The sequence below is a fragment of the Ambystoma mexicanum genome, chromosome 6p, assembly GCF_040938575.1.
Source record: "Ambystoma mexicanum isolate Mex_15411 chromosome 6p, UKY_AmexF1_1, whole genome shotgun sequence".
In the NCBI taxonomy this organism is placed as follows: Eukaryota; Metazoa; Chordata; class Amphibia; order Caudata; family Ambystomatidae; genus Ambystoma; species Ambystoma mexicanum.
Window position 1 is genome coordinate 107,216,286 of NC_090935.1, and position 27,774 is coordinate 107,244,059.

Sequence of the window (27,774 nt, forward strand, 5' to 3'; positions counted from 1 at the left end):
AATGCAGTGTCTTCAACCGGATCACAACCTATCCAGGAGCCGAGAATCTGTGTGACCCCCTCTAATTGGAGTTCCAGAGCTGTCATTCTAGTGAAAAAGCACCGCCCACCACTCCATGCTCTCATCTTTCTTTCTTCATCTTTCTGCGGGGCTTTGACACTGCAGACACTCCCCATCTCCTCTTGAAACCCTCCATGAACTTGGAATCCAAGATAATGAACTTGCTTGGATTGCTTCCTACCTCTCTGACCAATCTCCTGGAACCTGAACACCTCAGTCACACCCTCCTGCCCATAGGGCAAACCAAAGCTCTATCTGCTCTTCACCCTGTGCACACCATCCCTTGGTATGCGCATCTCCTCCTTTGCCTTTGCAGACCACCTCTTCACTGATGACATCCAAATCACCTCATTTGCCCCTTTTACCGCCGACATGACACTTTGTATCAACAACTGCTTCTTGGTTATCCGCCACTGGTTAGCACTTCACCGACTTGATGATCAGTTCTTCGAAAACTTTGTAGTCCCTGCACAACATATCCCTTATCCCTGTTACCTTCCACACTTTTCAAAAAACATTGCAAATTTGTGATCATCTTTGTTATCGAACTCCAAATTCAACGATGCATTACCTCCACTGCAACTGCTGCATCATTCAACCTTCTGAACATCTGGAGAATCTTGCACTTCCTATCATACCGCTGACCTAAGTCTCTTACATCCACCATTGTATGCAGCCGCCTTGACTCATTTCCTAGCCTACTCCTGGGCCTCCCCGCTACTACTTTACCCACTCAGCAAAATGCTTCAATTTTACTATTCACACTTGCCGCAGCCTCCACCACTCCTCTACACTTCTGCCGACTGACGTCATGCTAGCTGGCTCTCAATCTAGACCAATCCATCTTTAAATTCCTAAATGTCCTCATTAAATCTATTCATCAACTAACCCCTCCCCAGTTCCTTGCCAACTCTATTACTGTCTATTTCCATCTATGCTTCAGCACCTTATCGGTGGCTGCCCCCTCCACCCATTGCCCACCTCACCCAGTCCATTGCAATGCTCTTCCCATGGCAATCTAACTACTACCAACATCCCCTCATTCAAAGTGGCCCTTAAAAGCCATCTTCTCTGCCTGGAAAGTGACTCCTCAACTAACAAGTCGTAAGGACCTACGCTTTGATGCACTCTCCCTCACTGTGCATTCCAGGGGCGGAATGGTAAGTGGGGCTAAAGGGCAATTGTCCCCCAGAGTGGCTGGTCTCCAAAATGTAAAGACATGAAACTACAAAGTCAAATTCCTTGAAAATCTAGGCTGCCATGAAGGAACCGAGTGCTGCAAAGCCTGGTCAGATTCTGTGTCAATGGGGCAAGGCATCCGTCTTGATGTCTGCAATGTTGTAGATGTGCCTGGATGACGCAACACATGGGCCTCCACAGTGAGTGAGAGGGAGAGGAGTTTAGTCTGCAGGGGCATGTTCATACCACCCAGTGGCAATTCATCCATTCAAATAACAGATTCTGTGACCCTGCATGTGACCCTTCTCCCCATACAGCATTGCTCTGTTACAATCCACAGCAGCCTATCACAGCTTATACTTGCCATGGAGGTAAGGGTCCCTACCTTATTAGAGTTTGTCATCGGTTTGATTCTGTACAAATGCTTCCTCTATGTTCTTGATCACCCGTGTGTTCATTCAAGAAGAGTTTAATAGCACCCTGAATAGCACCCATTAATGTTACCTTTTGTGGCACTTACTTTTGGACACAGTTGAAAAACACACATAGAAATGTGTCATATTCAAGTACTAATTAGAAGACTACAAACTAAGGGGGTCATTTAGAGCTGGGCGGATTTATTTAATATCAGTGAAGAAAGCTACCAGCTCCAACTGTGGTATTTCTAAAAATCCACCCTACTCAGAATGTACCACCAGCAGAGGTGGCCTTTCTGGAATACCTCCAGAGCAATTCATGAAATACCACCTCCAATGGCGGTGATGTAAAAAGGTTTTTTTAAACTGATTTGTGAGCCAGTTTCAGCGTCAATGTAAAGCGGGAAATGCATTATGCACAGTAGTGGCTCATGTGGCTATTGCTGATTCTCTTTATGCAGAAAGAGCACATTCTGCTCCTTTTATGCATTACATGTGTAAAGTGGCAAGAGTAGCCAATCAGAGGTGCTCACCCCCAAAATGGCCATTTGTAAAAACAAGTTTCACTCTATTGAAGGGAAACACTTTTGCTTTCGTTCTGCACAGTAAAAAGAAATATTTAAAACATTTGGGACCAGTTTGGTTTTTATGCCTCCACCTTCAAGGGGGAGGTAAAAATAGGTGTATTGGCTGCAAAACGTTTGCCTAAAATACCACTGCTGGTGTTCCCATGGAATACCACCAATGGTTTTCAATCAAACCCTGAATTGTGTGGATGGTAAAGTAAATGGTATTTGCCAAATACTGATGATTTTACTGTTATCACCCAACATCCTTGCGAGGTTGATGAAATGAGCTCCATTAAGTTGGGCAACAATAAACATCTGTTATCTGTCAATAGCGCCAAGATGCCCCTCTGGGGGTGAACGTGCACTCTACAAATGCACCCGTTATGTTATACTTTGAGCTGCAGAGGCTCGCATGCCAATCTTCAAAAACAAAATTCCCTCTAGAAAGCAATTCTATTTCAGAAACTTCTTTGCATCTAGTGTACCATGAAAAGCAATGTTAAGCACCTTGGAATGCAAAGAAAATGTTGTATAGCAGTTATGAAAATCTTAAAAGTGTAAAGCACGAAAGAAATGTGAGAAGAGTGGCCTAGGAAAAGGATATTTCTTCAGGTAGATCTGCTTATGCAGCGGTGGCTATCGATGTAGCCTGTGCGCATGCACCATTGCAGCTGTTGCATGGTTTCCACTCTCCTCTGCATGCGTCATACAGACGCTGAGAGACATGAAGCCTGGGAATAGTGTGCAGAGCTGCGTGGCACGCCCAGAATCAACAGGTGCCAGACAGTGCAATGCTTGTGTTGGCAGCCACTGCTGCCAACCACCACCAGCTCATCCAGATAGGTGAAAGAGCTCAGGAAAACCTCCCACAAGCTTCAGGTGCCATCCAGGTCTGGTTGGACTCCTCGAACCCGAACACATGGAGATATGAAGCCTGGAGGTAGGTGTGCAGAGCTGTGTGGCACGCCCAGAGCCAACAAGTGTCAGACAGTGCAATGTTTGTGATGGCAGCCACTGCTCCCAACCGCCACCAGCTCACCCAAATAGCTGAAAGATCTCAAGAAAACCTCCCACAAGCCTCGGGTGTCACCCAAGCCTGGTGGACTCCTCCCACCTGGTTAACTTTCCACTGATCCTCTGACCTGCTGTGTACAGGGCAAGGCTGGCTGTCAGCTGAAGGCTCCGGGCTGCCACTGCGGGCCAGTCAGTGGCTCTGCAACCTCATCCTTGCCCCAAGCACAATTTCAGTCTTAATGTAAAACCAGCGTTAGGTCTGTAGAGGTTGAGTCAAGTACCCCCACCAAAAGCTCCGCCCCGCTGTTGCCTATATGTTGGGAGGCTGAAATTGAGACACTTGCAGTACCAGTGAGGATGCCTATACTTCAGAAAATCATGGAGACAAGGTATCAATTGAGAAAACACTATATATATTCATGAAAAAGTAATGGCCTTTTGGACAAAGTGTGAAAATAAGTGAAAGAGAAGACTGGTGACGTCATGCGGAGTAGAGCTGACACACCGAGAAAAGATGCACGAGGTAAAAGAATACAGACGTTCTAGAAGATCTGAAGAGGAGGAGTCGAAGATGAGCAACATTTCGGGCTGAAGAAAATGCAAATCAGTTTACACTTGTACAGACACAGTAACGCAAGTAGACAAAGTGATCTTAAGGCTGGCTACGTAGTGAATAGTTTGCGGCGATGCACCAATGTACATATATAGGAATGTATAGAAACTGGATATTCCACAATGCACTTTAGCATGGCCTGAAACCCTGTGATTGGAAAGAGTTTTCAGTGTGGCGCAGTTGGATAATTACTGATGACAGAGAAGAAATTCAAGAAAGGCTTGGCTGCCCCAGCACCAAGAAGTTGAGGCCACCATGGGCCTGGGTGTCCATCCAGTAGTAACATGAACGTGAGAAAGAAACAAACTTCTGTTTGAGGTGAAATGGAAAAACACTGAAGGCGTCAAAGGTTCATCATTTAATAGAATTAAATACAGCAAGAAGCTCGAAAACGCGGTCTCCAGTCACATGGTCAGAACAAAATAGACATTGGGTCAAGCTACACCGAAACCAAGAAGATACTCCCTTTTATTCTCGGGCACAGAGAGCTTCTGCAAGGCCAGGTTCAGAGCCTTAATTGACTGACAGAGACTGCAAGAGTGATGATAGATGTTGGACTAATTGGGAGGGGAGGCATGACCATGCTGACCCTCCCTGTACCTGGAGTGGTGGCCTGCATACTGCTAGCGTGTGGAATATTCCAGAAGGGTACAAGGGTGCCAAACCAATAGTAGAGGGCCACGTATCAAAGAGCCCTATAGTTTGAGTAACCAATAAAGTGTTGAGTATTAGTATGACAGGGAAGATGACTTACACTTGGGATGGGCATAGTTGCCCACCTGACTGTAGAGACCCAATCACCTCCGCCGTCAGTATGGAACATATACCTAGATGTTCCCTGTAAACCTATCACATCCCCAAGTAGATTGTTGTAGTTTGCCACGTAGTGTGACGTCACTTATGACAAGGTTTGACCATAAGAGATGTGTTTTTTATAATATGCACTGAGAGAAATCGAGCGAACGTCCGTTGATGTCTGCTGTAACTCCCCGTTTTAGATAATTGCTTTTTAGATAATTGCAAATACGTTTTGCCAACTTCCTGAGTCGGTTTCATTATTGATGATCCCCATCTATCTCTAAGTATTACTACCTCATCTTAAAGGGCCCTAGGTCTATGGGTTCAGGTCGTTCACTAATGGGTTACATTGAGGGTCACTTGGAGTGCGATTTGATCCGAGATTCGATCGCTGTTCTGGGGCTCAGTAGACTAGGTTTTGGTACCGCTTTGCCTCCACCAATCCCCTCGACCTTCATTCGCTTTACGGACAGAGGAGGAGGTCAGGCTGGCGAGATGTGGGGCTTTGCTTTAATCCCCAAAACCGAAAGCTGCAATGAATGGGTCAATCCATCATCAACCGGCCCAAGCCCATTCTCAACATGCACACAATATGCAGTTGCAATAGCTGCAGCGGTAGCAGGAGCGGCATGCATGGGAGCTGATGCAGCGGTAGAAGTAGTTCCTGTTGCTAGCGTGGATCGGCATGCATGGGAGCTGATGCAGTGGCAGAAGTAGTTCCTGCTGCTAGCGTGGAGCGGCATGCATGGGAGCTGAAACAGCGGTAGAAGTAGTTCCTGTTGCTAGCGTGGAGGGTTATGCATGGGAGCTGAAGCAGCGGTAGAAGTACTTCCTGTTGCTAGCGTGGACTGGCATGCATGGGAGCTGAATTAAAAGAGAATTAAAGAAAGAAGGAAAGACGGAAAGCAAGAAAGAGAGAAAGAGAGAGGGGCAGAGAGAGAGAGAGAAGGAAAGAAAGAAAGAAAGAAAGAAAGAAAGAAAGAAAGAAAGAAAGAAAGAAAGAAAGAAAGAAAGAAAGAAAGAAAGATAGAAAGAAAGAAAGAAAGAAAGAAAGAAAGGCAGCGAGAGAGTAAAGGAAAGAAAGGAAGGAAGGAAAGAAGGAAGGAAGGAAGGAAGGAAGGAAGGAAGGAAGGAAGGAAGGAAGGAAGGAAGGAAGGAAGGAAGGAAGGAAGGAAGGAAGGAAGGAAGGAGAAAGAAAGAGAGAAAGAAGGAAGGAAGGAAGGAAGGAAGGAAGGAAGGAAGGAAGGAAGGAAGGAAGGAAGGAAGGAAGGAAGGAAGGAAGGAAGGAAGGAAGGAAGGAAGGAAGGAGAAAGAAAGAGACAAAGAAAGAAAGAAGGAAGGAAAGAAGGAGAAAGAAAGAGACAAAGAAAGAAAGAAGGAATGAAAGAAGGAAGGAAAGAAGGAGAAAGAAAGAGACAAAGAAAGAAGGAAAGAGAGTGAGTGGCAGAGAGAGTGAGTGGCAGAGAGAGAGGGGGGGAAGAAGGAAGGAAGAAAGGAAGAAAGGAAGAAAGAAAGAAAGAAAGAAAGAAAGAAAGAAAGAAAGAAAGAAAGAAAGAAAGAAAGAAAGAAAGAAAGAAAGAAAGAAAGAAAGAAAGAAAGAAAGAAAGAAAGAAAGAAAGGGCTGATGGCACCTCTGGCCCTGGGCTTAGTCCGCTTTGTACCATTAACCCTGTTTGAACGATGCTAAATCCTTCCCACCCCTTACCCTGTAACCAGGAGAACATATGGATGCTGTGTAAGCCATGGACAGTGTGTGGGCAGTGCCCACCGTGCGGTGGTAGTTATAAAACAGTGACCCTGGTGGAGATGCAGCCCAAGTACAAGAAACCATTATTAATAACTAGATATCACTGAAGAAAACGAAACAACTCTGTGCGCCCCCCCACTCCCCACCCCCGCCGTTATTCTAGATTTGGGGGAACATTGGTGCATTTGTCTATCTGTTTCTGCTGTGGAGGGGAGGGGGAACTCCTGGAGTCCGGCTGTGTCCTAACGACTGGTGGGGTCGCTCCTTCTGCCCCAACACTGTGCGCCTCCTTATGTGAGCAGCAGAGACATGTGGTTAGTTAGGAGCCTGGACTGTATGGGGTGTTTACTGCATGGGGTGCACAGAAAGGGCTGCATTGGGTGATGCATATGGGTTTTTACCACACGTTGGTCTTTCAACACACCCCAGGAGTTAAATATCCAAACTCATAATTATGTGGTGTATTTACAAAATGGAGATCTTCAAAATACCACCACTTCTTTTGACCGTTTCCGCCATTCTCATAATGAGGCCCCGACGTCCGGACCAGGTAGTCCTCTCTCCGTCACACTTTCTATATACTTGGCACCTGATCAGACTGCAGTGCAGCTGCGGTTTGCCTTGTATGTGTAGCACTGTTTCTGCACCAGTGCTGTGGGTACTGTGTAAGCTTTGGAATGTTGTACACTTGACACAACAAGCACTGCTTACGCCACAATCCAAGTACGGCGGTCCGTAAATAAGTTTGCCGGTAGCAACGTAACAGCACCCTTTCCGGACCCCCATACTACGAGAATGCCTGTAGGCGCCACGGATCCCCTGGCAGGCCTGACCTGCTGGATTTTCAGGCCCCTACCGGCATGGCTCTCACTGAAGCACCGGCACTGTTAGCAACGGTACCGGTGCATCGATCTCCCCTTTCCCATGGAGTCCAATGGAACGCCATGGAAATGGAGATTTACTGTTACTGCCATGCTTGTGATATTCCGGTGGCACCGGGATATCAGGCGGCGGTAAGGGTGTTACGGGGTTAACGGTAACCCGCTGCCTACCGGTGGGTTTTACCAGCAACCGCGTAATGAGGCCCAAGGTGTTTGTACCCCTGATACAGCATCCGTCACTATTTCTGTACACCTGGCATAAGTGGTTCTAACAGCAAACAGTTGTGCTGATTCTCTGGCTAGCACTGCTGCTGTGTTCCTGCTATATATTGCTATGACACTCCTTCTGTACACCTGTTGCAGGTAGCACTGCACACGTTACAGTGTTTCAAGAATATATATATATATATATATATATATAATTTTTTTTAATAATTATTTGATTTTTTATTTTTTTGGGATATATAAATTGACATTGGACACCCTTTCCTTGCTTGTTTTGCAGCACTCCTTAGCTTGGCTCACATTTTTAATTGTCAAATGAATTTCATTGTGATATGTTGTATTGTAAATACATTTCATCATTAAATTAAGTCACATTTTAAAGGTTTGTAATAAACCATGTACAGTAAAATAAAAAAATAAAGATATATCCTATATATATAGTACTGTTGATGCCACACTGTTTATGCAACCATAGCACAGAAAACACTGCTGTTGATACACTCTTTAAATAGACCGTAGTAATATATAGGTAGTATTGGGAACTAACAAGTTCGACTCTGCACCTCCATGTTTTTTTTAAATGTACATAATTTAGTTTACTTTTGTTTATTTCCTGACTTTATTTCCTTTTAGGCCACAGGTTTTTTTGTCGGGCCATGGCTGTTGACGGAACGCCGTTTTATTAGTGTGACCGTTGTCAACCTTTTTACTTGTGTGAGTTTATTTTCTGTCAATTATTTATTTTAACTTCTACTTATTCCTTTTAACCCACTAGGAGGGTGCCTGGCCTCCAATTGTTCCAGGATCTCGTTCCCAGCTGATGCTGGTTTTTCAGTTCTCACTGTCACGCACGTCTTGCGCGCAGTCTTTTCTTCCTGTCTGCTAGGCAGGAGAGCACGGATTGGCTTTTGTGGGACTTTAAGCCATTCTGCCACTGCCACGGTGGAACGGACAGGTCCAGCTCTGTGCCGCCCAATTTTCTTTTATTTACGTTATTTTATTTACTTTTGTTAATTTCCTATCTTTATTTCTATTTAGGCCACAGGTTTTTCCCTGGAGTGGTGGTTGATTGGACGCCATTTTATGAATGTGACCATTGCCACCCTTTTTACTTTACGTGTGTGAGTTTATTTTCTGTTTATTTATTTTCATTTCTATTTGTTCCTTGTAAACTGCTAATGCGGTAGGAGGGTGCCTGACCTCCGACAGCAGTTCCGGGGTCTCGTTCCAAGATGATGCTGGTTTTTCAGTTCTCACTGTCACGCATGTCTTGCGCGCAGTCTGTGACCGTTGCCACCCTTTTTACTTTACATGTGTGAGTTTATTTTCTGTTTATTTTCATTTCTATTTGTTCCTTGTAAACCGATAATGTGGTAGGAGGGTACCTGACCTCCGACAGCTGTTCCGGGTCTCGTTCCCAGCTGATGATGGTTTTTCAGTTCCCACTGTCATGCACACCTTGCACACAGTTTTTTCTTCCTGTCTGCTAGGCATAAGAGCACAGATCGGCTCTGGGGATAGCATGTGTCCTTCTAGTCACTTAGATACTAGCGCAGTGGACAAGCGCAGCCAAGCCGTGCCTCTCATGCCAAAGTCACACTAAAGTTTAGCCCATCTGGGCACAGACGACTCTGGACGGTAGTTCTGCTCACCCGGGAGGTGGTGTTGCTTTGATTTCTAAATCCACTCTTCCACGCGCCCATAATTCCGCTCCCTTCTAACGCTAAGATTGAAAAACTCTTTGTTCGAGTTCAGCTTGCGGCCTCAATTTCCCTTCACTTTTTGATTCTTCACCACCATCCGAGTGGCGATTCATCCTATGTTGATTTTTTTGTAGACTTGGTGGCAAGTCTACAGGGACAGCATGATAACCTAGAAGTGGTCGTGGACTTTAATCTGAAACCGAACGATCATGCATATCGATTGGCTGCCCAGTTTGTTTCTGCTATGGCTGACATGAGTCTTCTACAACTGGTTACTGGACCAACTCACCAGCTTGGTAATATGTTAGACCATATCCTTGCCCAAGATACTGTTACGTCTCTATTCCCTGCTTTCCGTGTGACTTGGTCTGACCATTTTATTGTCCCTTTTTTTATGGCCTTTGAGTCTTGTCCATCAAAATCTTACACCAATAGTGCCCTCAAGTGGATTTGGCGTACTGTGGTCCCCGCTTCGATTTGTATCTCATAATCTTGAACTTTGCGGTTGTTCTCAAAGTTTGGATCTCCCTATTGTAATGCATATACTCACAATTATGGCTGACTCCCTCGACCCAGGGAACAGAATTAAAGTGCTAGGCCGTCTGTCTGAGCCTTGGTTTAACGAGGACCTGACACAGCTGCAACTGAAACGTAGACAAGTTGAGCGTAAATGCCGCTCTTCCTTCTGCGCCTCTGATAAGGTACTGCTGTGTCAAGCTACGACTGTCTACTATAACGTCTTCATGATGCTAAGCGCACGTTCTCTACAAGCTGCATACGCTTAAACAGTCAAACAAGCTTTTTAATATTGTACGATCACTATCGGCTAAATCCTCTCCAAATGCCTCTGCTCCCTTTGTGGTCTGTTTACCAGCTTTTTTATCCAAACAATTGCGGGCATTTCGAGTTATAATCTCTCAGTCGGGTCTAAAGACTGGCAAGTGTGCCATGGATACTGTGAACCCTGACCACAGTCCTTCCTGGTCGAGAGTTCCTTCTTTTACAGCTGCCGATACAGTGTCAGCGACTAATAAAAGGAAGTCTGCTTCTCCTATCGATGTCATTCCGCTGAGTATATTTAAGGAGATTATGCCTAATCTTGCTCCTATAGTCGTCAAACAGTTAATCATTCCTGCTTGTCTGGGTTGATTGCCCCTGCTTTAAAGCACACTTTAATGACTCCCCTCCTTAAGAAACCTACCCTGGACTCCACTATTCCAGCAAATTTTCATCCCATCTCTCTCTTGACATTTATCATGAAACATCTTGAGTCGATGATCACACCTTTGCTTGGTAAACTGCTTCCTGTCGGCGTGGCACATGCTTGTCTCAGTGGTAGATGGCCTAGCATGTCTTTCTGATCGGGGTGGAGTGGGTGCACTGATTTTATTCGATTTTTCAGCTGCATTCGATACCATTGACCACCTCACCCTGCTAAATCACCTATTGGGTTTGGGACTCTCAGGGAGAGTTATATCGTGGTTTCGATCCTTTCTTTCAGATCGGATTGAGTCTCTCCCACTGGCGCCCTTCCATTCTGCGCCCTCTCCTCTGATCTGTGGAGTTCCTCAGGGCATAGCCTTGTCACCGATCGTGTTTAATGTCTACATTCAGCCCTTAGTCTCCCTCATCCACTCCCACAGCCTCCGGTGCTACTCCCACGATGATGATACGCAAATCATTGTTCAGTTAAATCTTTTGAGCCATGACACTGCATCTTGGCCGGGGAGGCGGTGGGATTTTGGATGAGAGATAACTGGCTCAAGCTGAATGGAGACAAAACAGAGGTGATGGTGATTGGCCCCTCGACTGCAGTATCACTTTGGACTTCAGCCTTTCGGCCCTCTGCCATTGGTCCTTTTCCCACCCCTGTGCCTGTGGTCCAGGATCTAGGAGGGAAACTATCTGCTTCACTGTCTTGTACTGCTCAAATTGGTGCAGTTTGCCAGTCTGCCAATTTCCAACTGAAGGTACTCTGGAAAGTGCTGTGTTTTCTTCCTTTTTATCTACGTGCCCCGGTTGTTGCTGCCCTGGTGCTTGGCATAATTGATTATTGCAACTCTTTGTACCTAGCCCAACCTGGCTGTTTAACAAATCGTTTCCAAATCCTACAAAATTCAGCTGCACGGGTTGAAATAGGCCTCATATTTCTCCTGTCCTTTGATCTTTGCATTGCCTTCCGGTAGCCAAACGTATTCAATTCGAGTCTCTTTGTATAGTGCATCAGGCTTTTTTGACACGGTAGCAGAATTTTTACAACTCAAATTCCACCCATATCTCTTCCTCTTCATTCTCTTCGCTCATTAGATGCCTGTTCTATTCAGGTTCCTCGGTTTATTCGTGCCCGGGTTGGAGGATGTACTTTTTCAGTTGCTGAAGCGAACTCTGGAATGCCCTCCCACGGTCTCTACGGGCCACAGAGGATCATTTACTTTTTCGCTGGTCATTTAAAACTCTTCTTTGTATTAAAAAGTTCATTTTTTTCTGGCTCTGGCTTAGTCTGTCTGGGCCGTCTTGGCTCCAAGATGCCTTCCGCGAATGTTGCATTTTACAAAACTACTAACACAACATTGTTGAGCCACACTGTTTATTCACACAGGGCAGGCAACACTACTATTTATAAGTAGTACCATTGATGGGGATTGAACTTGTGTTGCTCCACATCGTCTTGCTTCCAAGGCGAGCGCATTGCCCCTGAGCTATCCTCCAGAGACATTAGCCAATATTAAAAGATCCTGCGACAGTAAGGTCACAAATTGCCTATGCACGTTCCACATATAAACAGACCATCTCCAGACGCTAACATTAAAAGTAAATTTAGTTCTTTTACTTGGAGATTTAGCAATGCTAATCTAGAGGTGGTTGGTCAATTTGACCACCTAGGATTTCTCCTCCTGGGTGGGCTTCTTAGCTTTTCCTCCGGTTGAAAATAGAAAAGTGTTATTTTTTTCATATGAATTCATACGAATCAATAGGGAATATGGGAGACAGTCCTCCCTATGAGTGATCAAATATTATAAAGCAAAAGTGATTCCAGCCTTACGATATGCTTCTGAAATTATCTACATGGAAGATATGTACAAATAGGATAGATTAGAGGCCATGCTACTGAGGCGTGTTCTGGGTCTCCCAAAATATATACCTATGTCAATCATTAGGTAGGAATTGGAACTTTCCTCCATGAGAACAGTACACTGGAAATCTCTTCAAGCATATTTCAAAATATCTGATCCCCTCAGAATTATTTTTTCTATAACATTAAGTTAACTGCAAATAACTATATCCAATCCAGTTCATTCTTGGGTTACAAAAACGCCCAAATCTTCATAGTAGTGCTAACCGATTGTCTAGCTAACCATGAGTTAGCCAAGAGAAAGTTCTGGTTGGCGGATTGGTGTAGTGCTACAGATACTATTTGCACATACAGTCTGCTTACTTAGTTGGGTAAGGGGGGAAGGCTTTAGGTGTTCTCCCTAGTTACTGTCTTAAATTTCCTAATGATAAAGGGCGTAAGCTTTTCATGCAAATTAGTCTTAATATGTTTCTGACCCAAGAAATTACAGTACCACGTAGGTTTATTCCCAGATCAAATAGGCTGTGTAGCTTATGTTACTTGGAACCCGGAACTTTACAACATCTCTTTATTGAATGTAATTGCCGTAGGAACAGAAGCATTCATTATTTTAGATGTTTTGTACAAGTATAAGGAGTAGAGTTCTAGATACAAATTTCAACAGGCCCTCAAATAGGGGTAAAATTGGCAGCTATTTGCTCGACCTGAATTTTCTGTGTGAATTACATTGATTCATTTTCTTTTCTCCTATAATATATGTATGTATTTATTTATTTTGTGATATAATAATTGTGTAACGTTGTGTTTGAAAATTAATTCACTATAATCATTGTAAAAAAGGAAATGGAGTTAGAAGCATAGGAAAAACGTGTGGAGGCATAGAAGGAAAGCACCTCCAGAAGGTTTTGGGAATTGGTAAGCTGTAGCCCCGAAATTCTCACAGAATCAAAATATCTTTGAATCAAGTTGTGCACCCTGAAACCTACGGGTGAGTGGCACGTAATACAAATTTAAATAAGATAAAACATAAATAAATGTGAACTACTAAGCCTGGATATCACATTTTTCTAAGCTATACCAGGATACTAATTTGCAGACCCAAGTCAATGCAGCTGAACGTTGTGTAGCAGCCAACGTTGTGTATAGTGTACAAAGCAGGCATCGTGTTAAAATGTAGTATTGACAAAATAACCAATGCATTAGTTAATCTGACAATTCAATGTATCGCTTCACTTCTCCCCATAGGGGAGCCCTTCCCTGTGAGGTAGGGAGGTGTGCCCGCAATGTATCACTCCCCTTGGGGTGGTGGAATGCGGGATTTTACAGAGGGAGTCTCCCCTCATGGGGAAAAGGAATCCAGTTCCTTGACTGAACTCCCTAACCCTATTAACTTGGAGACCATGCAATCCTCTAGGTCTTGCAAGAACCAACCTGAGAAGATTTCGGTCTGTTATTGCAATACTCCCTTCTTTCCTTATATAAGATTTGACTCCACCAAAACAAGGAAGAATGAATGGAACATGCAAAGCAATATTGAGTCATCTCCTTGAAGTACCGAGAGGAAGAAGATTGAAGGAGTTATGCAAATGACTCCTTTTACAGCTCCAGACAGTACTGCTAAGAGGTGGCCCAGCGAAGGCATAACAAGTACTTCAGAGACACCAAAGAAAGACTGTTGTACTCTTCTGGGGACGACCCAGGTTCAGGACATAAAAAGCAAGGAAAGAATCCTTGAGGAGAGAATCCGACGTGAAGCCTGTCAGCCCCGGGAAGATCAAACCTGGGAATGGAGAAGCTTGAAGAGGGAGAAAGTCCTCGGTTGAGACGATGCTGTGGAAAGGTCTGAGAAAACCTTCAAACTCAGAGGAATGCCCAACTTGCGCCGAAGCGGGAGAAAGACCAACAGTGGCTTCACCTCATGAAGGTGTACTGCGTGGTCCTTCAACAACGTCAATACAGAGAGGCCGGAGACCCCGCAGAGCCGTAGCAGCACAGCAGGGAACCAAGAGAGTGTGTCAGTGAGCAGCTGAAGGGAACACGCGAACCAACACCCCAGGAAGAACAGACAATGTGGATCCCAGCAAACAGAAGGTAACGGGAGCTACTATATACATGGTAGTGGCTTGGGAAAGGGGGACAAATGTGTTGAGAGTAATCTCCCTCATCACAGTCACAGTGCTAAAGAATGCAGTGCTAAAGAGTACATCAGGAATAATCTCCCTCGTCACAGTAACAGTGTTAAAAACACCACCAGTAAAGAGTACATCAGGGATAATCTTCTTCGTCACAGTAACAGTGTTAAAGACACCACAAGCGAAGAGTGCATCAGAATTAACAAATTAAATTACAGAGAATGCTGTAATAACTGGTGGGAAGGAAATGAACCTATCTCAACCCCCAAGGTGCTTTAGAGTAAGGCGAATCCCATGAAGACACCTTTGATGTGCCAAAGGGGAGCGGGCGTGCCAAGAGACCCCGCACGGACACAATACTACATTAACTTTCGATGTTTAGACTTAGTACATGCATATAAACAGGCATTATTTTGTTTCTATGGTAGAAACATTCGGGCCTGCATGGAAGTGCGGTACACACAGACCACAAACCCAATGGCGAGAGAGACAGATGCACGTTGTTAGTATTCCACAGAAACGTCCCTCTGTTCTACAACTGTTGCCAATACGTGTTATCCTGAGAAGGAATGGGCCCCACAAGGCCATGAGACAGTGCACGGCGCATCCGCATGTGCTATTATAACAGGCAGGCCAGCGCAAGCCCAGACCGTCATCCAGCATACTATGAGTTACAGCCCCTCCGACTGCCCCATTTCCAGGTACCCTGAATTCCACAATAGAAGATGACCCCAGACCACCAACCATAAACCCACTGGCCATAAAAGATCTAAAGAACACGGCCATTCCACCTTATTTCATAATGACAAGATCTGTAATATGAGGTACAGGGTGTCATAAATTATAATCCACAATGAGGGTGGAAGCCTTGGGTGCGGAGAGAGCAATTCAGAATGAGTGAAGGATGTGTGGGTTAGCCTGACCTCAAGACTCCCCCTGTGCCAGTCCCCGAGCCTCCCAGGTGCACAGCATATTGATAGAGTAGCATGGTCTCATATTGTAACTAACTGCCAACCTGACCTTGGCTCACTGGAGATGATGAGCCCCGCAGACCCCACGTGATGTAAGACAGATGCACGGGGCTGGGGCCAATGGCCTGGCATCTCCTATAGAGCAGACTGACCATGTATAGGGTCTCACCAACCAGCCACACTGGTTTCTACTGTATACTGATGATGCTGTGCCCCTTTGTAAGCTTTTGCTTGCACCTTTTTTGCACAGAACATCCCTGGGCAGCAGAGTACTTTGCTGGCACATCTATTTTTTGTATAATTAAAACGTGTTACCCTTGCAAGAATCGCGTGGCCTTTTTTCCCTAGCGGGTTGTATATTTTTTGGTGTGAGCGTTCAGGGGTGTGCCTTCATAAAGAAAATATTATGATGAAAAATATCAAATGTTGTGATTAAAAGGGGTTTAATACAGGTGGGGAGGGTGTTATGGTGGATTCAAAAGCATAGGGAAACAGGAGGTTTAGGGGGAGCCCCCAAAATAAAAAAAACTCTTTTGTTATTACAGCATTCTCTGTAATTTAATTTGTTGAAATCACACGTATGTGAGTAAACTTCCTCCTCCCACTATTAGCGTTAAAGACGCCACTAGTAGAGAATGCCTCTGGAGTAATCTCCCCCCTGCCAGTATTAGCGTTAAAGAAACCACCATTAAAGAGTGCCTCTGAAGTAATCTCCCTCATCACAATAATCAGAAGAGAGCTATTCAGAATCAAGGAAATTCCACGAGTGGTCTCTCTGCATGCAGTGCTATTACGAACAGTGAAAGAAACTAAGTTCAGGTTTGGAGGGACGCCTCCTTTTTTTTATTGGTCAAGGAGAAGACCAGGGAATCCTGGGAGTTTATATTGTGTTAAGAAGGAAAAACTGTTGGACAGTTGGTCAAAGCAAGGAAAGTCCCTGTAATGAACTACAAGGACTTTCAAAGGCTGTTACCAGAGACAGGCATAAAAACAGCCTCTAGGGCGAATACAGTTTGATAAGGAGGAGGGAGTCATTCTCCTGGTTTTAATCTTTGTTGGATAAGAAGCTATTTCAAACAACTGTTAGAATTCATCTCAAATTCTCCTGGACTCGCCTTTGTTATTAAGAACTTTTGCACACACTGTTAAGAAAGCAGCCTGATCGTCTTGAACCAGGAGAAGGGAGTCATTCTCCCGGCTGTGTTTCTGTTTGGAGTCATTCTCCCGGCTGTGTTACTGTTTGTTAAAACCTTTTTGGTTAGTGGTGGGGGCAGAAAAGGAGAGAGTTGGACAGGGGATGGACTTTTTACTTTGATATCCACCCTGACGACGAGCACCCGAGTTATTATTCATGTAGGCAGGGTAAACCCGCTAATGACAGAGAGATCTAGGCTCTTTTCTTCTTTTGTAAGCGTTTGAGTAGAAATGCCACCCCTGTGTCCGACTCTTTCTTCAGACTTACCACAGTAAACAGCCATAATAATAATAATAACAATAATAATAATAAAATAATAATAATAACATAGAACAGTTGCCTGGGTTTAGATTTTGGCAGATCTCTTGCATAGTTTAGAGAGTGTATGTGTGTCGTTACTTACTAACATTTCTTGTATTATGCTAAAGAAGGGGAGTTTCCCAGAGCCATGGAAGTGTGCTGTTTATCTGCACAATATACAGAAAGGGATCTAAGCGAACCCCGGCTGCTTACAGACCTAAATCCCTATGTCCCTATTAGAGTCACAGTTTAACATTTTTGGGAGAGCAATCTTGATAAAATTACAAGAATTGGTTATTCAACATATATTTTTTCTGAAGTTCAATTTGTTTTACGAGAAGGCCTAAGTTTAGGTAAATAGGCGCTTAATTTATATTTAGTAATATCTAATTGGCTGCATATTAAAAACGAAGCAATAAATGTAGCATGTATGTACCTTAGCATGGCATTGTACGAATTAAAGAGGTCGAAATGATGGCATCTTTTGAAATATTAGAAGGTATTTTGCTTTTTTTGACGAAAGTCCTCCAAGCAACGAGTGCTTGTGATAAAACAGGAAGTAATCGGAGACACTCACCATTTTATTTTACAGTGAACACTGACGTAAGACAGGGATGTGTCTTGTCCCTGCTACTATTCTCATTATATATAAATGGTTTATACTGAGAGTTAGTGTTAGGGCCGATGTACCAAGAACAGTAGGGATCATGGAGCCTGTCCTAGCCTGTAGGACAGGCTTGAAACACTTGTGTATAGGCGCGTTAAAAATGCCATATCATATCATATCCGGATAACACAGTGTTAATGGCTATGGCGGCAGGAAGACTACAGCATTTGTTAAACTCATACACAGCTTTAATGCATAGGCTTGGCCTTAAGGTAAAGCATCCAAATTGGCCATTTAAAAAGTACACCAGGTAATAACCGAGCGAGTCTGCCAACTTTTGTAACAGACAATTTAGTTATACCCGTTGTATCCGAGTTTGTTAATCTTGGGATATCTTTTTCTTCTACATGTAATAGAGCCTCTCACGCTAACAAACCAAAGGCTGGACTGAGACAAGGCACAGTTCATGTGACACGCGTTCAGATGTACAAGGGCCAACGTATGGATATGTGCCTAGAAGCACACTTGAAACACCATTTGCTGTATAGGCGCCTTACAAATATCCAATAAAGAAATAAATAAGTGTATGGAGGGCAACAGCCAAATTCGTGGCTGGAATCTGGGTTCCAAGCGGTGCTACAATTGTGCAAATCTATGAACATGATTGGTTTTAGAAGTCTGCTTGGCTTGACTGGCTTTGCATCGATTTATGGTATTTATGCAGTACATCTGGAAAGCCAGGGGCTGCTGGCCACCGACATCCAGGCTATGCAAGAGCAGTATTGTAATAGGATATACAGGCTGTAACCAAAACACACTGATGTCAAAGGCATCCTTCCCACATGATGCATGCCCCTTCATTATCTAGGCGTTGAGCAAGGCTTAGGTTGAGACCTTGTCATAGACTGTGGTTCCTGGAAGGATTCCCTTACCACAACTCTGGCTGCTGCAGGATGGCTGCAGACTGAACCGTGATATGGCACTAAAAGCAATCAGTAGTGACACAGGCCACCTGGAAACACGCTAAAGAGTAACCTACACCAGAAGCATGATGGACCTGAATCCTTACCTTCCAGCTTCTTCCTCCCGCAGTTTAATAAGTCAAAGGACGGCATCCCTGCGCTCTCTCTCAACTACAGTTCCATGGAATTCCTAAGGATAAATAGAAAAAGTGGTAATTTATTTATTTGTGTGTTTTTATAGAGCGTTCAAACATGTCACAGTGAGCTGCCCCAATGTCTGCATCGTGAGGGTCACCATCAGGGCAGTTTCGAGCCAATTTGGTGCCCAGTGCAAACACCAGAATGCGCTCCCCCAGACCCACCCTCCCCCGACTAGCACACTGCACACCCAAACTACACCTCTGTGTCGTGCGACAAAACCCCTCCTCAATTTGAATAAATAATTGCTATATAAATCAATCTGGTTTCATTAAATTGTAATGCAAGTACTTTACAGAAGAATTCTAATGTGAAAACACAGCTGCTGCTGCCGAAATAAATAGTTTTTCTGTCACCTGCTCTTAGGGAAGGCCTTGCCTGAATGCAGTCTCAAACTGTCCATACTGGTTGAGGTGTGACCAGCCTCCCGGGGTCTGAGGGCCCACTGACCAGTGGCCGTTTGTTGCATGTGTTCTGTTCATACCACTTCACTTGTATTTCGCAAGGGGCAATACTATACTAACCATATGAAGTGTTTCCTGATGAAAGGTTATCATTCCAAGATGGACAGTCTGGTAGACTCTTATTGTACTATTTCAAAATACCTCTATGAGAGTGGCAAATGGGACAAATAGCACCAGTGAGGGTTCCTGTATGCTTTGCATTCAATCACAGAGCATTTGAAGACTACAACAGTGATCAGAGATCTCTATATTGGATAACAAGTCTGTGATTAAAGGAATGTATGTGTGAATCTCTGAATTAATAATGGCTCACATCACTGTTCACAACACTCACCCTAACATTAAAATGTTTGTAACCATGATCCATACATACTCATTTGGACAGCTTAAGTTTTTGGATGTTAGTATAAAATGGCTGTAACATCAGCCACTCAAATGGGGTACTTTTGCTTCTTGTTTCTGAAGAATTTTAGATGAGGAAGGGCTGGGTCTCACTGTGGGCATGTCCAACCCCTAATACAGAAACATCTTTTGGGAATTCTATCTATAGACAGGACAGGATACCGTAGAAGAGAGACCCAATACAAAATGCACAGAAAGGCTACACAGAAAGGATAGTACCTCTTACAAACTTTAGCCTTGCCAGTGATAAGCTGATAAAGCGTTTTAAACAAAACTGGCTTCTAATGCATGGTCTACAGTTCCTCAGCCACTACCTCCTCACTGTTACGCAGGCCTCGGGGGTTATTTTGGCAAATAAGAGCAGGCCCATGCTTTATCTAACCCAGCTGGCATTAGCATCTCTTATTAGTGCTGGCCTGAAGCTAGTGGAAATCATGGTGTGGCAGTGTAGAGAGGGCGTTTGGCCTAGTGGATGCAGATTTTGAGGTAACTTCTTTGATTGCTTTATGCATTTAAGCATGAGCACAGTATGGCATGCTTGTCAGAGCCACATACACAAAACGTTCCAGTATGCTATTGTATGGACATTGGACACATCAGACATATGTGCCAGTGGAGCTGGAGGAGTCATTTGGGAGCAAGTCTTGACACAGGGCACAAGTAAGCACAAAGTGTTTCACATTGGCATATATTCTGGACCAATAGAAACGGCTTATTATTTGTGCCTCTCTCTTTGCTGTTCCTAAGTGACCACCTGTTAAATGAGAGTGAGCAATCTCTAATACCATTCTCTTGTGGCTTTTGGGTGCCGTTATCTGGAGATCTAGGATTACCATCAGGGCTAATATCACCGCTATAAATTAAGCCGCACTTAAAAAAAAAAGATCTCCCTTTCTGCCTCCCGTCCTCTTCAAATATCACACAAAAGAAAGCCTCATCTAGTCTAGTAAGGGGTTGTTCCTTTGAGCGACTGCAAAGTCCGGCATAATCTCAGTTTCATCTCCCAGGGCTTTTGGTGGTACAGCCTGAGATGTTGCTTGGGAATCTTCATCTGCCTCTCCAAAACCTTTGCTCCCCCACTCCAGCTTTTAAAATGTCCTCTGCTTTGGGAAACAAAGCCCTCTCCAGGATTCCCTGAGCTATTCTTTCTCCTGCCTTTATCTGATATGACTCTTTCCCATTGTTCTGGATCAGGATCTCCATATCACCTCTATAGTCAGGGTCTATGACACCTGCTAATATGTCTAGGCCATATTGCCAAGGTAGGACTGATTTAGTGGCAAGCCTAATATAAGTGCTTGTCAGGAGAGTATACCAGGCAGATTCAAGTATGCAAGTGTGGCAAGTGAAGCACACGAGAAAGTCCTGGCAGGAGAATATACCAGGGAGATTCTAGTTTGCAAGTGTTTTAAGTAAAACACATGAGAACGCCCTTGCAGGAGAGTATGCCAGGCAAAGTCAAGTTGGTAAATGTGTAAAGTAGATAACATGAAAAAGTCGTAATTTGAGGATACATCAGGTATAGCCAAAGACTGTGCTGAAATTTCATTAAAGAGGAGAAGAAACCTGGCAAAGGAATACCCCTGGTATCCTACGAAATTAAGACCAACAGCCAAGTGGTTTAACATACAAACCATTTTTGCTGAACAGAGAAGTCTAAGGAAGGCATCTACCCTTAGGAGGTTGGACATCTATAAGAGGAAAACCTGGGGAAGGGAACAATCCCCTGGAACTGTGAAAATCATCCAGTTGCAAACTTGTGTGTTAAAGTTACCTTTTCCTTTTATACTCAAACGTTTTTGTACAGTTTCAAGGCCAAGACATTACCCTTTTCACCTTAGAAATTATTTTATGAATGTGAGGGTCAGAATAGAACTTCGGACACAGGACATTTTGCTTTGGACATCTTGACATCGGACAGACCCCTAAGTCTTGGATTTAGGCAGGGAAAATACCTCTTAGAGTAGGGACAGCGAGACATTTTCCGACCGTCTTTTCAATTGAAATAAAAGTCTATTGCCAAAACTATGAGCTCTCTGTGTCCGCGTCTTATTCCTGTCTCCTCACAACACCTTTCCTTTTGGACATTCACAGACGACTGACGAGCACCTTAATTTTGGAGGTAGGGAACCCATAAAGATAGGGAGAAATAAGCATTATATTTTTGTTCTTCAATAAGCCATCCTTGAAATGTCCATCATGAGTCAATTTCCTTCCTCTTATTAGCCACACCCTCCACTAGCAAGCTGGTTTTAAAAACTATCCTCCAGCTTCCCCCAAAACTTTGTGGCTGGAGCCGCCCATGCATTGGTTTTGTTGCAGGTAATAGCGAGCATGCTAGAAACCTTTATAAGCAGCCGGGCCACCTACCGTGCAAAGATGTCCATAGGTAAAGGCTGTAAATATTTCTAATTCATTCTAAGCCGAGCCGTACAAAGGCCTGAAGAGCCAATCTTCACATTATGCTGGGTGATCAGCACCACCTGAAGTCTTGGCAACATTGTATATAAAGATATTTAAATAATGTTTATAGATGCCGAACACAGCGACAGATATTAGCTTGTAGTGAATCCCTGGCATTCCAGCACTAGGGGCCACAGACAGCATATTTGGCGAAGTGCCTCTATAAAAGCAAGCAATATGAGGAATCAGAAGTATTTCCTCTATGTCCATGATCACATGAGGTGGTGCGCGCCACTGTGGCCATGAAAGTGAATCGTGAAGAGAGAAGCCCTGATGAAGCTGTAGGGCAAGCAGTAGCAGCGTTCATGTATTGGATCCCGGAGGAAAAGCTGAGCTTTGCAGAACTGGTGCATATAAGATATGGAATCGTCAGGTAGGACGAGCCTAGACAGACGGTAGGAAAAGGCAGTCCATACACACACACACATACACACAGACAAACTGGTTGACAGTGAGAGTTGATGAGGAAACGCTAGACACACAGGTCCAAAAATAGTGTAAACTGGAATACAGGAAAACAGTTATCAGCATCAATGAGGAAATAAAATTGCACACTGGGAACTGAAGCCAAAATCTCTACTAACTCTGGGAGAAAAAGTTGGAATATGAAGGTAAGGTGTCCAGAGGCCCTGAGAAAGCAACTGAAAAGAAGCCACAGTGCATGGGTAACACAATACTGCATTTAAGAGAAACATGTTCAGAAGAAATTGCAACCAAGAAATATACGATTGGAAGACAGCTTTGAGCACAAAATATAAAATACAGTGAAGTGGCTGAGAAGAGTACAGAGATTCACTTCTTTAGAAAAAAGAAAGGGGCCTAGTTTGCCCTCTAATGACTTAAACAGGTGCAGTGGTATGGAGGCTATGGACAGATGTCAGCAACAACCACTCAACTGCTGAGCTGTCTTTCCAGTTTTGTGACTCGCCAGTTAAGTTGGAAATAATTCGATATTGATTGTGGATAAGCCTAATACTGGTCAATTAACTTGCCTTTCAATCAGTGCAGTTCCTATGCTTGACCTCAACGCAAAATGGGGTTTCGTCTCCATCAACGTGGGCACTGCAGCTGAAAACTAAGCAGAGGGGGCAGTTGCAACTTTGCCACGGAGTACTCAACGCCGACGAGGGTGGATAACAGGAAGAGGGAGGCCGAGTAGTTAAAGAATATATAAGTACCCTAGGGGACCAATATTGCTGCAAGTGCGCCACCATCGCCATAAGACACAAAGTACTTAAAAAGATGATGTCAAATATCCCTAAATAAATATTTAAACTGTTCAAATGACTTCAGCGGAGGTTTCAATAATAATAGTGTTTGTTTTTTTGTATAGCGCTGCATACAGAGCTAGAGGTTTCAGAGCGCTTTGGTAGGTAGGCGTTGCACTTCATTTTTTTAAACATCTAAAGGCAGGAACGTGCCAAAGCGCTAATGTGAAGACATAGGCTTCCGTCACCAGCACTCACTTCTGAACGCCACGACTACCCCCATCCTAACTGACTGGAGACTTCGAGGGCGAAATCACCAATGTGCATTCTTTATGTTTATGACTGGGCCAAGGACCTGAAACACAAGTTGGCTGGATAATGCCAGAGATGGAAACAGGACTTGGCTTCGCTCAACAGTTTGGATCTGAGATTGTAGTCACTTTAGTGTTGGGAGTTGTAGACCGCGGAGGGCAGGGGCGGCACAAGGGCCTGGGGAGGGAAGTGACAAACCTGGAGGCATAGAATAAAGACGTTGAGAACTTGGCTCTGTCTCCACCCCGTTTGTTCCCACGCAGCGAGGCCCGCGCGGGTGTGCACCGAAGACCGGAGGTTCCGGTTTAAGGAAGGGGGCCTGACCCGACAACTGGCGACGAGGACGGTGGCCAGCATATGCAGCCGTAACCACTGCAACCCACCTGCACGCACGTCGGTTGAAGCAGGAAGCTCCCGACCAGTGCAGGCATGCTGTGCAGGAGGCACCCAGCCCGGAAGCTGTGCTACAAGGCTAAGTGCTGCAGCGGTGAGCAGGGCCGGTCTTTGCATCAGGCAGTACAGGCGGCTGCCTGAGGTGCCAAGCTCTAGGGGGCGCCAGTCTGACTCCATTATAATCATTTTAATTACATTTTAACGAAGACATGAATAGTCCTTTCTTTGCCACGCTCTGGCTGTAGCACAAGCACATCAATTTATAAACATCAATTAAGAGTGTAAAATAACCTGACATTGCTTCTATTTAATATTAATAAATATTGGGCAACCAATGTAAACAATATAGAGGAACGGGGATTCGGAATGTAGTATTACTCTGTAATACCACAAGGTAAGGTTGGGGTTGCAGACTGCAGAAGCAACAATCTATGTTTAGAAGTCCACCATTTACGTTTCTGCCTCACCATCTGTGTTGTCATTGAAATAATGCAATCAACTGGAAAATTAGTGAAGGTTGCAGGCTTAAAGCACCGTGCAGAGAATTGATACAGCACCCACCTGCAGTTATATATTTTGTGGCTCATCCTCACTTCCCTAGCACTCTGCAATCTGTCTTAAATGTGCCCCAAGCCAGGCTTCCCCATGCTGTTGGGTTTTGCTGAGAGACTGCACAGGACACAGACAGACACAAAGGTGCACCCATAATTGTGTTGCACCCAGTCTCATGCCGAGGAACACACAGGCCCTGAAGAAACACCAGATCAGAAACAAATGAGAGGGTGGGGATAAATGGCGGGCACAGCCACCGGTTAGAATGTATGTGCACCCACCCACCCATGTGCACCTAACCCCTCACCTTGAGTGAATCAAGCCATGCCCAACAAAATACCCATGATCAGCTTCAGTGATACAGATCCGAGAGCTGGAATCTTAAGCAAAACATATCAAACCCCATGACAACCCTCCCCTTATCTTAGTAAGACATTTCAGACTGCAGCGATCACACCTCTTCCGTTCATCATGTTTGGTAAGATGAACAGAGCCGTAGAAGGACAAGGCACAGAAAATAAATGGTGGTGGCAGCAACACATTTAACAAATGACCGGCAATGCCAATGTAAAACATTTTATTGTTAGCACCTGCAATCGTATGCATACCTTTTTAGGCAATTGAAATCAGATGGGTGTTCATTCTTGCATGTCAGGGGAGTGATTGTAAGTGTAGAGGCAGGAGGCCACTAATTGTCACAGCAGAGCTTAAGAGTGTGGTTTCTGAGTGGTTTTATAAGTGAAAGAGAGATATAACTGATTGTAACATTGAAGCAGCACTAGAATAGTCTCATTTAAATGTGTAAAGAAGTTAGATGCCCCCACACAAATAAGTTTGCCCCTCCCCATCGTCTCTGAAGTTAGCACCTCTGCCAATATTTTGGGGGGGACACCAATGATGCTTCCTGCCTGGTGAGCAATCTAGTCTAAGACCGGGCCTGGCGGTGAGTGAAGAGTACTCCGGGGAGCACGTGGGGACATATTGAAAAGGAAACGGTGCTCGTACCTCAAGTAGGCAGCCATTTTGCCCACCAGAGGGTGTTTAAAAATAAAAAATAAGATTTGGAAACATCCAGTGGAAGAACGCATAGGAAGCATTGGGGAATTGAAGAAGGTTCCCTGGGGAGCGGTGCTCATGACTATTAAGGTGGCCGCATCCAGTGGGTACTACCCACACTGGGCAGGACAATCCATACACCAATTAAGGGAAGCATGGTGGTCTGCCCACAACACGTCGGACCAGGACATCCTGAACACAGTACCAGTGACCCCACAACAACAGGGCCATCGGCGAATGGCAGTCTCCTTGGCTGTGCAATTATCTGGCACATTCGATGTCACCGATACTAGCAACATGGGGCCAAGATGGGCCAGGTGGGTCAGAGACTTTGACCCGTATGTAGGGACAATTGGCCCAGTGGAAGATGCACGTCAACAATGCCTACTGGAACTAGCGGCGGGCCCAGCCACCAGAGACGTAATTGATGAGTTCCCGGCTGACTCCATCGACACGATCCAAGGCCTCAAAACAGCTCCAGCTACATATTTCACATCCCACACTAACGTAAACTACGAGAGGCATCTCTTCCACACCACAAAGCAGGCGAAATGGGAGATGATGGACGCCTTTGACGCCTTTGGACGCCTTTGTAATGAGACTACGTAGCAAAATGAAACATTGCTATTTTGCGAATTACTCTAACACAATGAAGCGCTCCGCTCGCACATCACTGCCGGGTGTGAGCCAAAGTCATTCAGGAGAAAGCTACTACAGAAGGCACGGTCCCTGGAGGAAATACTCATGCTGGCAAGGGCGGAAATGGCGATTGACTCACAAGTAAAATCATGTGGGAGCCAAAAAAATCAGATGCCACAACCCGACAGTGTACACAAACTAGCGGGAGCCTCCAGGGTGCCTGGCGAACCTTTCTGTTATCGATGCAGCTGTGAGTACTTGTGCCCAGCAATTGGACAATGTTGCTCAGACTCCAGAGAGGTCTCGGTCAGGTGAAAGACAGAGGCACATCCAGCAGATCGCGCAGGAGGCCTACTATCACAGAACTGAAACCTCTCACACGGCTGCGCAGTCTTTTCAATGGGGAAAGGAAGGAGAAGGAGAGACCACGGATCAGGCGAGGAGAGGCACAGAAAAGGAAGGAAGAAAGATCAGGGAAGGAAAGCAGGCGATACCGGACGTCCTTGACAAGACCGGAGCGCCGCTTGAGGCCTCACGTCCACTACCTAGTTGAACAATCGCCTCCGACGGACACCAAACAGAGTACTTCAGAAGGGGAGCGAAGGAAAAAAGGCTACCTCTATGCACTAGGAAATCAGAACGCAACCTAGCACAGCCCCACACTACTAATGCAACTGAACGAGACACAAACTGAATTTCTCATAGATATGGGAGCAACAGTCAATGTCATCAGTGAACAGGTGTACCGGTCGTTGCCACAAACTGCTAGCCTACACCTGGCGGAAGCTGATAACTACCCGAATGGTTCAAAAATCCTGTTGAGGTGCTTGGGGCAATTCGAGGCACACTGTTGACACAAAACACAGACCATGGACATATCTGTTCATGTGATCTCCAGCCCTACAGAGTCTGGGTGCATCATGAGCTTCAAGATAGCAATCCAAATGGGTCTAATTCACATCCTCTACAAGCTCATGTCCATAAATATATTGATACTGTGGACAAGATAGAACAACTATACCCAACCTTGTTCAAAGGAATCGGAAGGCTCCGGAATCACCAAACAATGCTTCACATTGACCCAGAAATACAACCGGTGACACAGCATTACCAGGGAATCCCACTGAATATCCAGCATCAGGTAGAAGAGGAGCTACATCAGCTGTTAAGCCAAGACATCACTGAACCAGCATTGTGGCCCACGCCATGGGTATAGCCCATTGGGCCCGTCTCAAAGAAAGGATCAGGTACCATCCAGCTATGCGTAGGCATGAGAAGGCCCAATGAAGCCATCAAACGGGAGAGCCATCTGGCACCCCCCCCCGCATCACGGACATGGTTGATCAACTAAACTGCGCCAAAGTCTTCTCGGAACTAGACCTGAATAAAGGGTACCACCAGCTGGTCTTAAGCCTAGAGAGCAGGCACATTACAACATTCGTAATCCATGTAGGGTCATACAGGTACATAGGCTATGCTTTGGCGTCTCGTCAGCAGCCGAAATCTTCCAGGCGGAAATCCACAATGTGATCAAGCATATCTTGAACTGTATCAATTACAGCGACAGCATCTTGGTCTTTGGCACAACAACGAAAAAGCACGATGACACACTGGCGCGAGTATGAATGGCCCTGTAGGCGGC

General features: G+C 44.9%; 1 protein-coding gene across 1 annotated transcript in view; it reads right to left on the reverse strand.

The window, feature by feature from the left end:
* The window catches only part of LOC138511251 (phospholipid-transporting ATPase ID-like), a 668,434-nt gene that overhangs the window by 521,685 nt on the left and 118,975 nt on the right, over positions 1 to 27,774 (reverse strand). The window contains exon 2 of the mRNA XM_069626794.1: positions 18,553 to 18,635. Within this exon, the coding sequence (XP_069482895.1) occupies positions 18,553 to 18,598 (46 nt within the window). The 5' untranslated portion in view covers positions 18,599 to 18,635. The remainder of the gene's footprint in view (positions 1 to 18,552; positions 18,636 to 27,774) is intronic.